Source organism: Phyllobates terribilis, unplaced genomic scaffold, assembly GCF_046119375.1.
Source record: "Phyllobates terribilis strain yellow unplaced genomic scaffold, ASM4611937v1 Scaffold_3__8_contigs__length_932513732, whole genome shotgun sequence".
NCBI lineage: Eukaryota > Metazoa > Chordata > Amphibia > Anura > Dendrobatidae > Phyllobates > Phyllobates terribilis.
The window spans coordinates 53,846,090-53,859,508 of NW_027362763.1; the positions used below are offsets into that span (position 1 = coordinate 53,846,090).

At 41.5% G+C, this 13,419-nt stretch overlaps 1 protein-coding gene across 1 annotated transcript in view; it reads right to left on the bottom strand.

Moving 5' to 3' along the window:
* KIF13B (kinesin family member 13B) overlaps positions 1 to 13,419 on the bottom strand; it is a 205,660-nt gene that overhangs the window by 15,284 nt on the left and 176,957 nt on the right. Inside the window, exons 37-38 of the mRNA XM_073673434.1 lie at positions 12,911 to 13,028; positions 11,329 to 11,462 (exon numbers count right to left, since the gene is read on the bottom strand). Of these exons, the coding sequence (XP_073529535.1) occupies positions 11,329 to 11,462; positions 12,911 to 13,028 (252 nt within the window). The remainder of the gene's footprint in view (positions 1 to 11,328; positions 11,463 to 12,910; positions 13,029 to 13,419) is intronic.

Genomic DNA, 13,419 nt, shown 5'->3' on the forward strand with positions numbered 1-13,419 from the left:
ACTCCCGATGATCGACTGAATCTGGGTCAAGGTTGCTCACCTTAAGTACAAGTCACGCAAACAGTGACCTGCTCCCAACCTATCCTTCCATTTGTACATAGGCCCAGGATTTTCCAAGTCCTAGCAGCCATTTTTATCGGGTACGGAGCTATGAGGTCAGAGAGTCACCCAGGCTTCTTAGACATACACAAGTCTCTAGTTTCACCTCTTTGGCTTCCCGTTAACTTTTCACGTGCCTAATTTTCTATTATGCCATTTAATTTTTAGATATACATTGTTGTATTAGTACAAGAACATTAAAGGGAACCCGTCAGAAACGTCTACACTTCCAGACACACATACAGTTGGCCCAAAAGTTTACATACCCCGGCAGAATTTTTCCTTTCTTGGCCTTATCTCAGAGAATATGAATGAGAACAAAAAAACTTTTTCTCCACTCATGGTTATTGGTTGGGTGAAGCCATTTATTGTCAAACTACTGTGTTTTCTCTTTTTAAATCTTAATGACAACCAAAAACATCCAAATGACCCTGATCAAAAGTTCACATACCCCAGTTCTTAATACCGTGTATTGCCCCCTCTAACATCAATGACAGCTTGAAGTCTTTTGTGGTAGTTCTGGATGAGGTTCTTTATTTCCTCAGATGGTAAATCTGCCCATTCTTCTCGGCAAAAAGCCTCCAGTTCCTGTAAATTCCTGGGCTGTCTAGCATGAACTGCACGCTTGAGATCTCCCCAGAGTGGCTCAATGATAATGAGGTCAGGAGACTGAGATGGCCACTCCAGAACCTTCACTTTGTTCGGCCAATGACAGGTCTACTTGGTCTAGTGTTTTGGATCGTTGTCATGTTGGAACGTCCAAGTACGTCCCATGCGCAGTTTTCGGGCTGATGAATAAAAATTTGCCTCCAGTATTTGCAGCATTCATCTTTTCTTCAACTTTACCAACTTTCCTGTGCCTTTGTAGCTCACACGTCCCCAAAACATCAGCGATCCACCTCCATGCTTTACTGTAGGAATGGTGTTCCTTTCATCATAGGCCTTGTTGACCTCTCTCCAAATGTAACGTTTATGGTTGTGGCCAAAAAGTTCAATTTTGGTCTCATCATTTCAAATTACCTTGTTCCAGAAGTTTTGAGGCTTGTCTCTGTGCTGTTTGGCGTATTGTAGGTGAGATACTTTGTGACATTTGCGCAGTAATGGCTTTTTTCTGGCGACTCTACTATGTAGCCCATTTTTATTCAAGTGCCTCCTTATTGTGCATCTTGAAACAGCCACACCGCTAGTTTTCAGAGAGTCCTGAATTTCAGCTGATGTTATATGTGGGTTTTTCTTTGCATCCCGAACAATTTTCCTGGCAGTTGTGGCCAAAATTTTTGTTGGTCTACCTGACCATGGTTTGGTTTTTACAGAGCTCTGATTTTCCATTTGTTAATCACAGTTTGAACGCTGCTGCCTGGCATTATCAATTTCTTTAATATCGTTTTGTATCCCTTTCCTTTGTTATACAGTTCTACTACCTTTTCCCATAGATCCGTTGACAATTCTTTTGCTTTCTCCATGACTCACAATCCAGAAACGTCAGTGGCTGGATGAAAGATGCAAGAGTCTGTCTGGATCCCAGAAACTCACTCAGCTTTTATGCACACACACTGATTACAAACAGGTCACAGGTGAGAATGTTACCTTTAGCAGCCATTCAATCCCATTTGTGTCAAATTCTGAGCATGTTATCAGGCCACAATCACCAGGGTATGTGAACTTTTGATCAGGGTCATTTGGATGTTTTTGGTTGTCATTAAGACTTAAAAAGAGAAAACACAGTAGTTTGACAATAAATGGCTTCACCCAACCAATAACCATGAGTGGAGAAAAAGTTTTTTTTGTTATCATACATATTCTCTGAAACAAGGCCAATAAAGCAAAAATTCTGCCGGGGTATGTAAACCTTTGAACACAACTGTATACAGAACTAAGCTTGTCCTATCCATAGATCCCATAAATGCATATGGTTGTTGTAAAGAAGGTGGGATCCCGGCTTGGGACATCACTGTGTTTGCTAGAGTGGAGGAGCTTCTGCAACCATTAATATGAACTGCGAATATAAAAATACCACATTTTTCCCGCAGTGGACACCAGATGAAGCTTTCCACGGCGATACCGGACGATTTCAAAAAGGTTACACGTTTAAGGTCCCATACACATTAGATCAAACGCAAATACTGCATTATTTCAACTGATGACGCAGCCCGTTCCAAAAAAAAAAAAACCCCAACAGTCCGATCAGTGTTTTTAACTATTACAAACGTTCGTTCTTTGGCAGAAACAAATGATGGATCGTGCCAACGATCGCTTGTTATGGTTGAAACCGGCCATTTCATTCTACATTAATCGAACGCGTGTGGGCTCCCCTAGGGCAGGGGGGGTCTCCCATTTATTTGTTTTAACAGAAATATCTGGAGATTTCCTTTTAAAGGTTGGTCTAAAATTGAAATGAAACCAAAAACTTGTTCAACTGTGTGATCAAATCAGATTTTTATGCTATCCCTGTTTCCTAGAGGTGTCCGTAGACATTAGGGTGAAAGTCTGCCTATCAGATGGAACTGAACAATTATCTGAAAATGGAAATCCAGACCCTCTCCAGATGGTAGGGAGGGAGATTGGGCATGTTGAAATTTTAACATGCCCGATCTTATGTTCCCCTAGGAATTTATAGCCAGAGGAGTTAGAGGGGGCTATTTTCCTCTTACCCCATTGAAAAAAACATGAAAGCATGCATGCGTATGGGGCAGTCCGGGAGAAACAGGCGTCAACTGAAAATGTATTTGGTCAACCGCTAATGAACGTTTGGTGCACACAACTCAATACCGATCTGCTAAAGGTGATAGGTATTAAATGTGTGTGCTAGGACCCCACCATTGATGAGAATGATGACTTGTGTGTCGTGCTCTCCATCGAGGATGTGAGCATAGTCTGCACTGCGCTCGGCTGTCATCTCCATTACGATACACGTTGAATTCACCGATAAAGGGGGGCTTTCACCAGATCACCTCCATCCAACTTCTCTTGGCCGTGGTCTTACAGTCAGGATAAAATGGGGGACTCAATAGCCTTTTTCTGGCAATGAGTAGGGGGGGTTCATCAGTCATTAGGGTCAATCCAGTCAATGATCCCTGGGAGACGTATGCAAATTAGCTCTCCTCCAGAAGGAAGAATACTACTTCTTTAGTGAGATAGTATCTACCTCCTGAAGCTTCTTTGCATCCCGATTCCTTGATATTTTTTTTTTAAGTCAAGTTTTGAATTGTTGCAATTAATTGCAGGACGAGAGTGATGATCCAGAAGATCCAAGCAGAACAGAACCAGCAATTCTGCACTGATTAAAACACAAAGCCTCCGGCCACTACTCAGCCGAGTTGTCGGGAAGAATCGATAAGATCCACCTGACGTTGCAAGTATCAGAAATGTGGGGTTAATCCTTCACCTGGTGGAAGCGCCTGTCACGTTAATAGATGTGAGTGAGATAGGGCCCCGGCGGCTGGAGACGGATGACATTAGTGTCATTTACTTTCACGAGTCATTAATTCCTTACTGCACAAATCACATCATTGTCAAAACACAGAAATAACCTTAATATGAAAGAAAAGTGCAAGACAGCAATCTGTCTGCGCTCAGCGCCCTAAATCACTGGGCGGACTGAACCCGGGAGCCTGCAAAAGTCTTAGCACCTCCCTGACGATTAACCTGATGGTTGCGATGCCGCGAAAACAAAGGAGGCAAGAAAAGCAGAAGGTGGTTGAGACTTGTAGTCCTGCAGAGAATGACCACGCCAGAACCCGTGGTTCCATCTTCTCGGCCCGACGTGACCCCGCTAATGGATAATCGCATGCTAGGAGTTTATTAGATAAGCAATGACTTTGGCAGCGAGGTCCTCGGAGATCTCCGGCAGACAGCGGCCTTCAGACAAAAGCAAGACGCGGAGAGAAGAAGCAGAGCTTAAAGGCCTAGAAACAACTCATTGACCCATATAGCCGAGCTCAATGCATCATTTAAAGGGGATTTCTACAATAGGGTTTTTTTTATGGTACTTGCATATCTATCTCTCGTGAATGTATGGATATGACAATACGTCATGAGCGAAGGCAAAGTCACTACGGAAATAGCTCTATCCCAGAAAAACTCATCATTTGGGTTTTCCAAAGATTTTTTGGATCAATATAATGGAGTCGATTTTCCCGTAATTCAGGGTAAAACCAAATGGCAAATTTTTTCCTTCTCAAGTTCTCATTTTTTTGCAAGACATGAACACACACAAAAAAAGTAAAAGTAAAGAAATCATTTTATTTTATTTTTACTATTTATTTTATTATTTTAATTTTACTATTTATTTTATTTATTTATTTTATTTTATTTATTTTATTTTAATTTTACTATTTAATTATTTATTTTATTTTATTTATTTTATTTTAATTTTACTATTTTAATTTTACTATTTTAATTTTACTTTCCAATTTATCTATTTTCCAATTTATCTATTTTCCTATTTATCTATTTTCCTATTTATCTATTTTCCTATTTATCTATTTTCCTATTTATTTTATTATTTATTGGAAGCATTTTTTCTTACTTTTTTTATTTTTTTTATTTTTTTTTAGGGAGGTGTGATGACCAAAGCTGTACAACACTGCGATAATTGACCTGCTGTACGTTTTTTTTAAAATCCGCAGCATGTCAATCAATAAAATGTGTGTGTTTTATTTGCGGATTTTCCAAATCCCCAGATTAAAACCACATCCGCGATTGTGGAGGACGCATTTCATTTAGCAGTAAAGTTTTATTAATGCTAAGTAACTATATAAAAAGGAAACTTCCAAAAGAATTCACTTCTTCATATTTACTGATTAACATGCTGCAGATTTTAAAAACGTACAGCAGGTCAATTATCGCGGTGTTGAACAGCTCATCACACCTCCCTAAAAAAAAAAAAAAGAAAAAAGAAAAAAAAAGAAAAGAAAAAAAACGCAGCTAAAAGATAACAAAACACAACAACTCTCAGTAACAAGAATGCAATAAAAACACAAGTAGTCTAAATGTTCAAACTGGTGCCTGAAAATCGGCAGCATCGAAAAGGCTCAGCAGAGGGCCGTATAAATTGGACGGCCAGTCCGATTTAGCTCCGATTTATACGGCCGTCCGACCGACCACACCCTTACGGACTAGTCTAAAGTCAAGAAGTCTTTTAACCGCGAAGAGAAACAAACAAACAAAAAAATGTCACAACTAAGTAGTACAAGTCTTGTGTCTCGAAACGACAAAACTTCTGAGTTCTAAATAAAGAATCGCTACCTCTAATTAAGACTCTTTTTCTTCCAGGAAAAGAAGAAAAGATAAAGGAACGTTGTCATTGGCGATTCCGGAACGAGCCTCCACCCCGGCCCAGAGCACATCAGTCATTTCTACGGCTCGTCTGTCACCGGACAATTAAACACATATATACAGCCATGACCCGCATACGAGTCCCGGAGCTGCGGCTCCGACGTCTCCGAGATTTACAGTCTCACCTTGTAAAGCAATCATCTCTAATTAGGGGCCAGCTCTTATTAAAAGTGAACACTTCGGAGCCGGTGACCCCGCACAGACCACACATTATACTTTAAGTGGACACGAGGCCAACATTATGGAAATGTTATAATTACCAAATTGTGCTTACACCGCAGTTGAGCTACGCCGCCCCCAGGGCCAATGACATTAACGACTGGAGTAATAAAGTGACGAGAGATTTCTTAAGGGCTCCCGCTGCCCTGATCTTTAGCTACAGAATTTTTTTTTTTTTAATTTTTTTTTAACGATACGTAAGAAAATATTTAACAGGTTTCAGAAAAGAAAAGGTTTGGGATCTTTGATCCGGCGACGATGTGGAGAAGCAACGTTATGGATACAGGTCACATCCCCTCCTCCCTCCCGCCCCTCTGGGACCCATCCAAAAAAATTGGTCCCAAATCACTAAGACAACCTAGATTTCTGATGGAGGCTAAATGGGCCAGACTATTTCGGGATTTAACACTAAAATGCCTGCTTTCCTCGGTTTTATCGCAAAGCCCCCACCCCCCAAAAAAATAAAGGACTAATAGTAAAAAAAAAAAAAAATAAAATAAAAAATATATAAAAAGTTGGTCCATGTTTTATGACTGCTCCGCGGGAAGTATTTTATCTTGATTGTCCCCTTCGCTGCTCAAAACCTCTGACGAGAAATTAGATAATTAAAAGTCATTTAATTAGTCACAAAGCCGAAAACGACAAAGACCTGGAATAACGAGGGGGGCGTTCGTCATCCTCCGCGGCGTCTCTGCTACATTATAGCTACACAGGAAGTTCTCGCTGCTGTACAGTAGGCTGCCTCTCTATACTACACAGACTTGTTGCACCACTGCCCCCCACCAAAAAAAAAAAAGAAAAAAGAAGAAACCTTTCTTATTCCGTGTGTCTTCTACGGGTTATTATACTTCAGGTAATCTTATAATAACTCGGCCACTCAAGTACAGTAGCAGATACAATGGAAGTTCTGCTGTACAGTAGGCTGCCTCTATATACTACACAGACTTGTTTCACAACTTCCCCAAGAACAGAGAAATCTTTCTTATCCCTCTGGTCTTCTAACAAGGTGTTGTACTTCAGGAAAACTTGTAATCACTTGGCCACACATTGATGGTAACTGTCAAAGTACATTGTAGCTACACGGGAAGTTCTCTCTGCTGTACAGTAGACTGCATCTCTACACTACACTACCTTGTTTCACAACTATGCAAAGAAGAGAGACATTTTTCTCATTCGTGTCTTCCGCAGGGCGCTGTACTTCAGGAAACCTTGCAATCATTTGGCTATATATTCCAGTATATTATAGATGCACAGAAAGTTCTCTCTGCTGTACAGTAGATTTTCTGTATACTGCACAGACAGGTTTTACCCCCAACCCCAGATAAGAAGAAGAAATAATGGTTATCCTTTGAGTCTTTTACAGGTTACGATACTTCAGATAGCTGAGTAATGAGTCGCCTACAATTTCAGGGGATGGGTGAGAGGGCACCATCCAAATACTGTACCCTGTAGGTACACAGAAGTTCTCTCTGCTATACAGTAGACTACCGCTCTATACTACACAGACTTGTTTTTCATCACTTCCCCCAAGTAAAGAGAAATCTTTCTTAGCCTTTGTGTCTTCTACAAGATGTTCTACTTCAGGAAACCTTGTAATCACTTGGTTATTCATTTGGGGTAACCGTACAAGTATATTATAAGAACACAGGAAGTTCTCTCTGCTGTACAGTAGTTTGCCTCTTTATACTACACAGACTTGTTTCACAACTTCCCCCCAAGAACAGAGAAATCTTTCTTATCCTGTGTCTTCTACAAGACAACGTATGTCAGTAAAACATGTAAATCACTTAGCTAACAACTCAAAGTAACCATTCAAGTACACTGTAGATGCACAGGAAATTCGCTCTTTACAGGAGACTGCCTCTCTATACTACACAGACTTGCTTCACTGCTCCAAGAAAAAAAATAAATTTCTCATTCTTCAGTCCTTCTACAGGTTATTGTACATCATGCACCCTTGCAATCACTCGGCTACCAATTATAGGCACTGCCATTTGAGTACACAGGAAGTTCTCTCTGCTATAGCGTAGACTGTCTTTATATGAAACAGACTTGTTTTCCCTTTATCCACAAAAAAATAAGATATATTTGTCATTATTAATCTGCAAATCCAAAGTAAGAATACATGCTAAAGAGGGTGAAATGTGCTGGAACTATAACGTCTGCTTAACGAGACAGTATCATCAGAATATACGATGTTACGTTAATCAGTTTTTTTTTAAAATATGTTTTAATCACTTTTTTTTTTTTTTTTTTACTCCTGTTCAAAAATACGTTGCTGAAATATTCCACTTTACACACTGGCCAGTCAGAAGAGATTTTTCCTGTTTTCTTCAACCCACTTTTCATCTTTGCTGTGTAGACTGGGTCAGGATTAGCAGAGTCACCTCAATATCATTAGAGGCTGGTTGGGTGAATCAATGACTGCTTTATTATACCGATGGAGGCTTAGATAAGGCAGGATAGTAACACTGTACTCAGATGAGGCTCTGAGAGCTAATATATGACATCATGGGGTGCGAGACATTCCCTTTAGGTGATGGGTGATACAGGGGTTCTCCGCTTTGGATTATTCATAATTATAAAAAAAAAAGGGGTTTTCGGAAATTAAGCAAATTACAAAGTGTCGCCATGCTGCTAAGGAAATCTCAATCTGCCTGTAGCGCCTCCATAGGGGAAATTAAGCATTGCATAGGCCCCACTTGGTTGTCTGTATAATGAGATCAGGACAGTAGAGCGAGAGACGCTCTAAGTAACTGGTCGGCTCTCTGGAAAAGATGGAAAATTCTTAAAAATAGGACTTCCCTTTATTTACTCGGAATTCCCTTATATTTTTCTATACTGAGCAACCTCCTTAAGGCGAGAATCAGAAAATGCCTTTGCTTAAATCAGGGTCTCTTTTACATATATTTAAAAAAAAACATTAAAATCATAATAGTTAACCTTGCAGTTTTCACACTAGTATTAGGGGCTACTTTAGACTCCTTTTTTGTCATTTCAGGAAGAGTTTTCAGCAGTTTCCTCATCAGACGCAGGATTACACTGACTGATAACACCTCTAAACACAGCTGTTAACACAGGATCCACCATTCACAATATGTCACAGCTCACCTCCTCCTCCTCCTGTACAATGACTGATAACACCTCTATATACAGTAGAGAACACAGGATCCACCATTCACAATAGGTGATGTCACAGCTCACCTCCTCCTCCTCCTGTACAATGACTAATAACACCTCTATATACAGTAGATAACACAGGATCCACCATTCACAATAGGTGATGTCACAGCTCACCTCCTCCTCCTGTACAATGACTGATAACACCTCTATATACAGTAGATAACAGGATCCACCATTCACAATAGGTGATGTCACAGCTCACCTCCTCCTCCTCCTGTACAATGACTAATAACACCTCTATATACAGTAGATAACACAGGATCCACCATTCACAATAGGTGATGTCACAGCTCACCTCCTCCTCCTCCTGTACAATGACTGATAACACCTCTATATACAGTAGATAACACAGGATCCACTATTCACAATAGGTGATGTCACAGCTCACCTCCTCCTGTACAATGACTAATAACACCTCTATATACAGTAGATAACACAGGATCCACCATTCACAATAGGTGATGTCACAGCTCACCTCCTCCTCCTCCTGTACAATGACTAATAACACCTCTATATACAGTAGATAACACAGGATCCACCATTCACAATAGGTGATGTCACAGCTCACCTCCTCCTCCTGTACAATGACTGATAACACCTCTATATACAGTAGATAACAGGATCCACCATTCACAATAGGTGATGTCACAGCTCACCTCCTCCTCCTCCTGTACAATGACTAATAACACCTCTATATACAGTAGATAACACAGGATCCACCATTCACAATAGGTGATGTCACAGCTCACCTCCTCCTCCTCCTGTACAATGACTAATAACACCTCTATATACAGTAGATAACACAGGATCCACCATTCACAATAGGTGATGTCACAGCTCACCTCCTCCTCCTCCTGTACAATGACTAATAACACCTCTATATACAGTAGATAACACAGGATCCACCATTCACAATAGGTGATGTCACAGCTCACCTCCTCCTCCTCCTGTACAATGACTAATAACACCTCTATATACAGTAGATAACACAGGATCCACCATTCACAATAGGTGATGTCACAGCTCACCTCCTCCTGTACAATGACTAATAACACCTCTATATACAGTAGATAACACAGGATCCACCATTCACAATAGGTGATGTCACAGCTCACCTCCTCCTCCTCCTGTACAATGACTAATAACACCTCTATATACAGTAGATAACACAGGATCCACCATTCACAATAGGTAATGTCACAGCTCACCTCCTCCTCCTGTACAATGACTGATAACACCTCTATATACAGTAGATAACACAGGATCCACCATTCACAATAGGTGATGTCACAGCTCACCTCCTCCCCTGCTGTACAATGACTGATAACACCTCTATATACAGTAGATAACACAGGATCCACCATTCACAATAGGTGATGTCACAGCTCACCTCCTCCTCCTCCTGTACAATGACTAATAACACCTCTATATACAGTAGATAATACAGGATCCACCATTCACAATAGGTGGTCACAGCTCACCTCCTCCTGTACAATGACTGACAACATCTCTATATACAGTAGATAACACAGGATCCACCATTCACACAAGATGATTTCACAGCTCACCTCCTCCCCTTCCTGTACAACAGGGTTCCCCAACTCCAGTCCTCAAGGCCCACCAACAGGTCATGTTTTCAGGATTTCCTTAGTATTGCACAGGTGATGGAATTATTGCCTGTGCAGGTGATGCAATTATCACCTGTGTAATACTAAGGAAATCCTGAAAACATGACCTGTTGGTGGGCCTTGAGGACTGGAGTTGGGGAACCCTGCTGTACAATGACTGATAACACCTCTATAAACGCAAATCACAATAGGAGATGTCACAGCTCACCCTCCATTAACACTGTCCTTTGCACACGCTCATTAGATGCTTTAACACAACAGATTGGGTCGGAGTCTGCTCATTGCGGCTAATCAACATGTACATTTCCTGAGATAACAGGAAGTCTTTAAAAAAAAAAAGAAAAAAAAAAAAAAAAAGAAAGAAAAGCCCTAGTGGTTGCTTTGAGAACTGCAAGATTTCACTTTTTTTTTTTTAATAAGTATTGTGATGGGAAAAAAAAAATATTGCCAAAATCTATGAAAAAATATATATATTTAACACAAAAACCTGAGGTCATTCTTCGATGATCGCTTCCCTTTAAGAGAGGAGCTGAAAGATATTCTTAGAGAAGCTTCCCCCTTTATTATATTACATGGGGTACGTTATATTAGGGTCATTTTTGCGGATATTTCAGAATTCCAATAAATCCATACATTTCAGATTGTCAGCGATACGGCAGGAGCCGTCAGCCCGGTCCCGTCTCACACTTGGCCGGTAACCAGCCGGCAGTAATTGATGTTAATAAATTTGACTTTGCTTCTAAAGGATGTAAATGTGATTTATAGGGGAACATTGGCTTCTCTGCCGTCACACGGTGCGAGGAATACAAAGTGCGGGCGGATCAGGGGCCGCACGACTGCCCCGGACAGGGGCCACCGTTACCTGAGGAGCCGCCAAGGATCCCGGCTGTCTGCTCTTCTCATCCCGCTGAGGAAGGAGAGATTTAAGGAGTTTGGGCATCTGAGGCACGAAGGATTTGACAGGGTTTAGGTAGGAGGATACGGACGATTCGTGACCTGCCGCAAAAGAATGGAAATGTCACAATTACGTCCAGATTTTATTTTCTTCTCCATTCATGTCTAAGTGCTAGGAGCTACAGGATTTTACAAAGCCCAAAATGGCCACAGCACCACCCTGACTGCTGCGGTGGTGTCCTGACCACATCAGGATCAATGCTCAGCCCAATGATTGGCTGCAGCTTTTACGTGTGCTGTAGTTGTGACGTCACCGCTGCATCCGGTCATCGGTGAGTATAGATCATTTTTAACATTTGCAATCTCACAGGAGAAAAAGAAAAAAAAAATATCTTAGAAAAGCAGCAAATTAATGGCCTCAGTGCTGTGACCTGGAGCTAGAGATTGGCTGCAGCAGTCACGTGTATATGGGATGTCATTGCTGACCACAGGTGATGACCGTGATTGGCTGCAGCAGACACGTGTATATTAGGAGATTATTGCTGACCACAGATGACAGTAATTGGCTGCAGCAGACATGTGTATATAAGGTGTCACAGCTGACCACAGATGACAATGATTGGCTGCAGCTTTTACGTGTGCTGTAGTTGTGACGTCACCGCTGCATCCGGTCATCGGTGAGTATAGATCATTTTTAACATTTGCAATCTCACAGGAGAAAAAGAAAAAAAAATAAATCTCAGAAAAGCAGCAAATTAATGGCCTCAGTGCTATGACCTGGAGCTAGAGATTGGCTGCAGCAGTCACATGTGTATATGGGATGTCATTGCTGACCACAGGTGATGACAGTGATTGGCTGCAGCAGACACGTGTATATTAGGAGGTTATTGCTGACCAAAGATGACAGTAATTGGCTGCAGCAGACCTGTGTATATAAGGTGTCACAGCTGACCACAGATGACAATGATTGGCTGCAGTGGTCACATGTGTAAATTGGATGTCACTGCTGACCACAGACACCAGTGATTGGCTGCAGAAGACACGTGTATATTAGGAGGTTATTGCTGACCACAGATGACAGTAATTGGCGGCAGCAGACGTGTATAAAAGGTGTCACTGCTGACCACAGATGACAATGATTGGCTGCAGTGGTCACATGTGTAAATTGGATGTCACTGCTGACCACAGATGACCGTAATTGGCGGCAGCAGACGTGTCACTGCTGACCACAGATGACAATGATTGGCTGCAGTGGTCACATGTGTAAATTGGATGTCACTGCTGACCACAGATGCCAGTGATTGGCTGTAGCGGTCACATGTGTACACAGGATGTCACAATGGATATGAAAACTTCAAAAATCAGCAGAAAGAGTAAAATAATAAATCTGAAAAACTGCTCAACCAACTTTTTTTTTTTTTTTTTTTGCAAATGGGGTGAATCTATGAAATGTGGACACAAGCAGCAGTCAGATCGGGTTTGGATTTATGTTGGGTTACAGCGTGAGACTTATGGGATTGATACCATGTAATCGGGGATCTGACACTTGCCTGAGTCTGGAGACTGGTTGTGCCCAGACCCTGCGGTCCTGGCAGCTCGGGGCGAGGTGCCGCTGCGGTTGGAGAGGGTTGAGGACTGGGACACGTCTTGCTGACTCTCCCATCGACCCTATGGATGAAATCAGATGAGAACGAGGGTTGTATATTAGCAGATAACAAGAGAAAACAGATCCTACACTAGAAGATCCCACATTACCGGCATCACAATTTCATCAGCCAAGCTTAAACATAAACCCCAAAATAATGGAAATCATTAAAAATCTAGACAAGTTAGGCTACAGATAGCGCACTGGCAGATACCAGTGATGATAGAAGGTGGCTTTATACAGGTTGCATAACACCCACTAAAGCAACAGCCCGCAGACCGTGAATATACAGGGCAACGTGGGACACGTGCAAATCCGTACTGCCCAAAAGGTACATGCAGGTGCTGGGGGCAGCACAGCTAAATTAATTTACTATCCCCAGAAATTGTCTGTGATTGTCTTACTATATTGTCT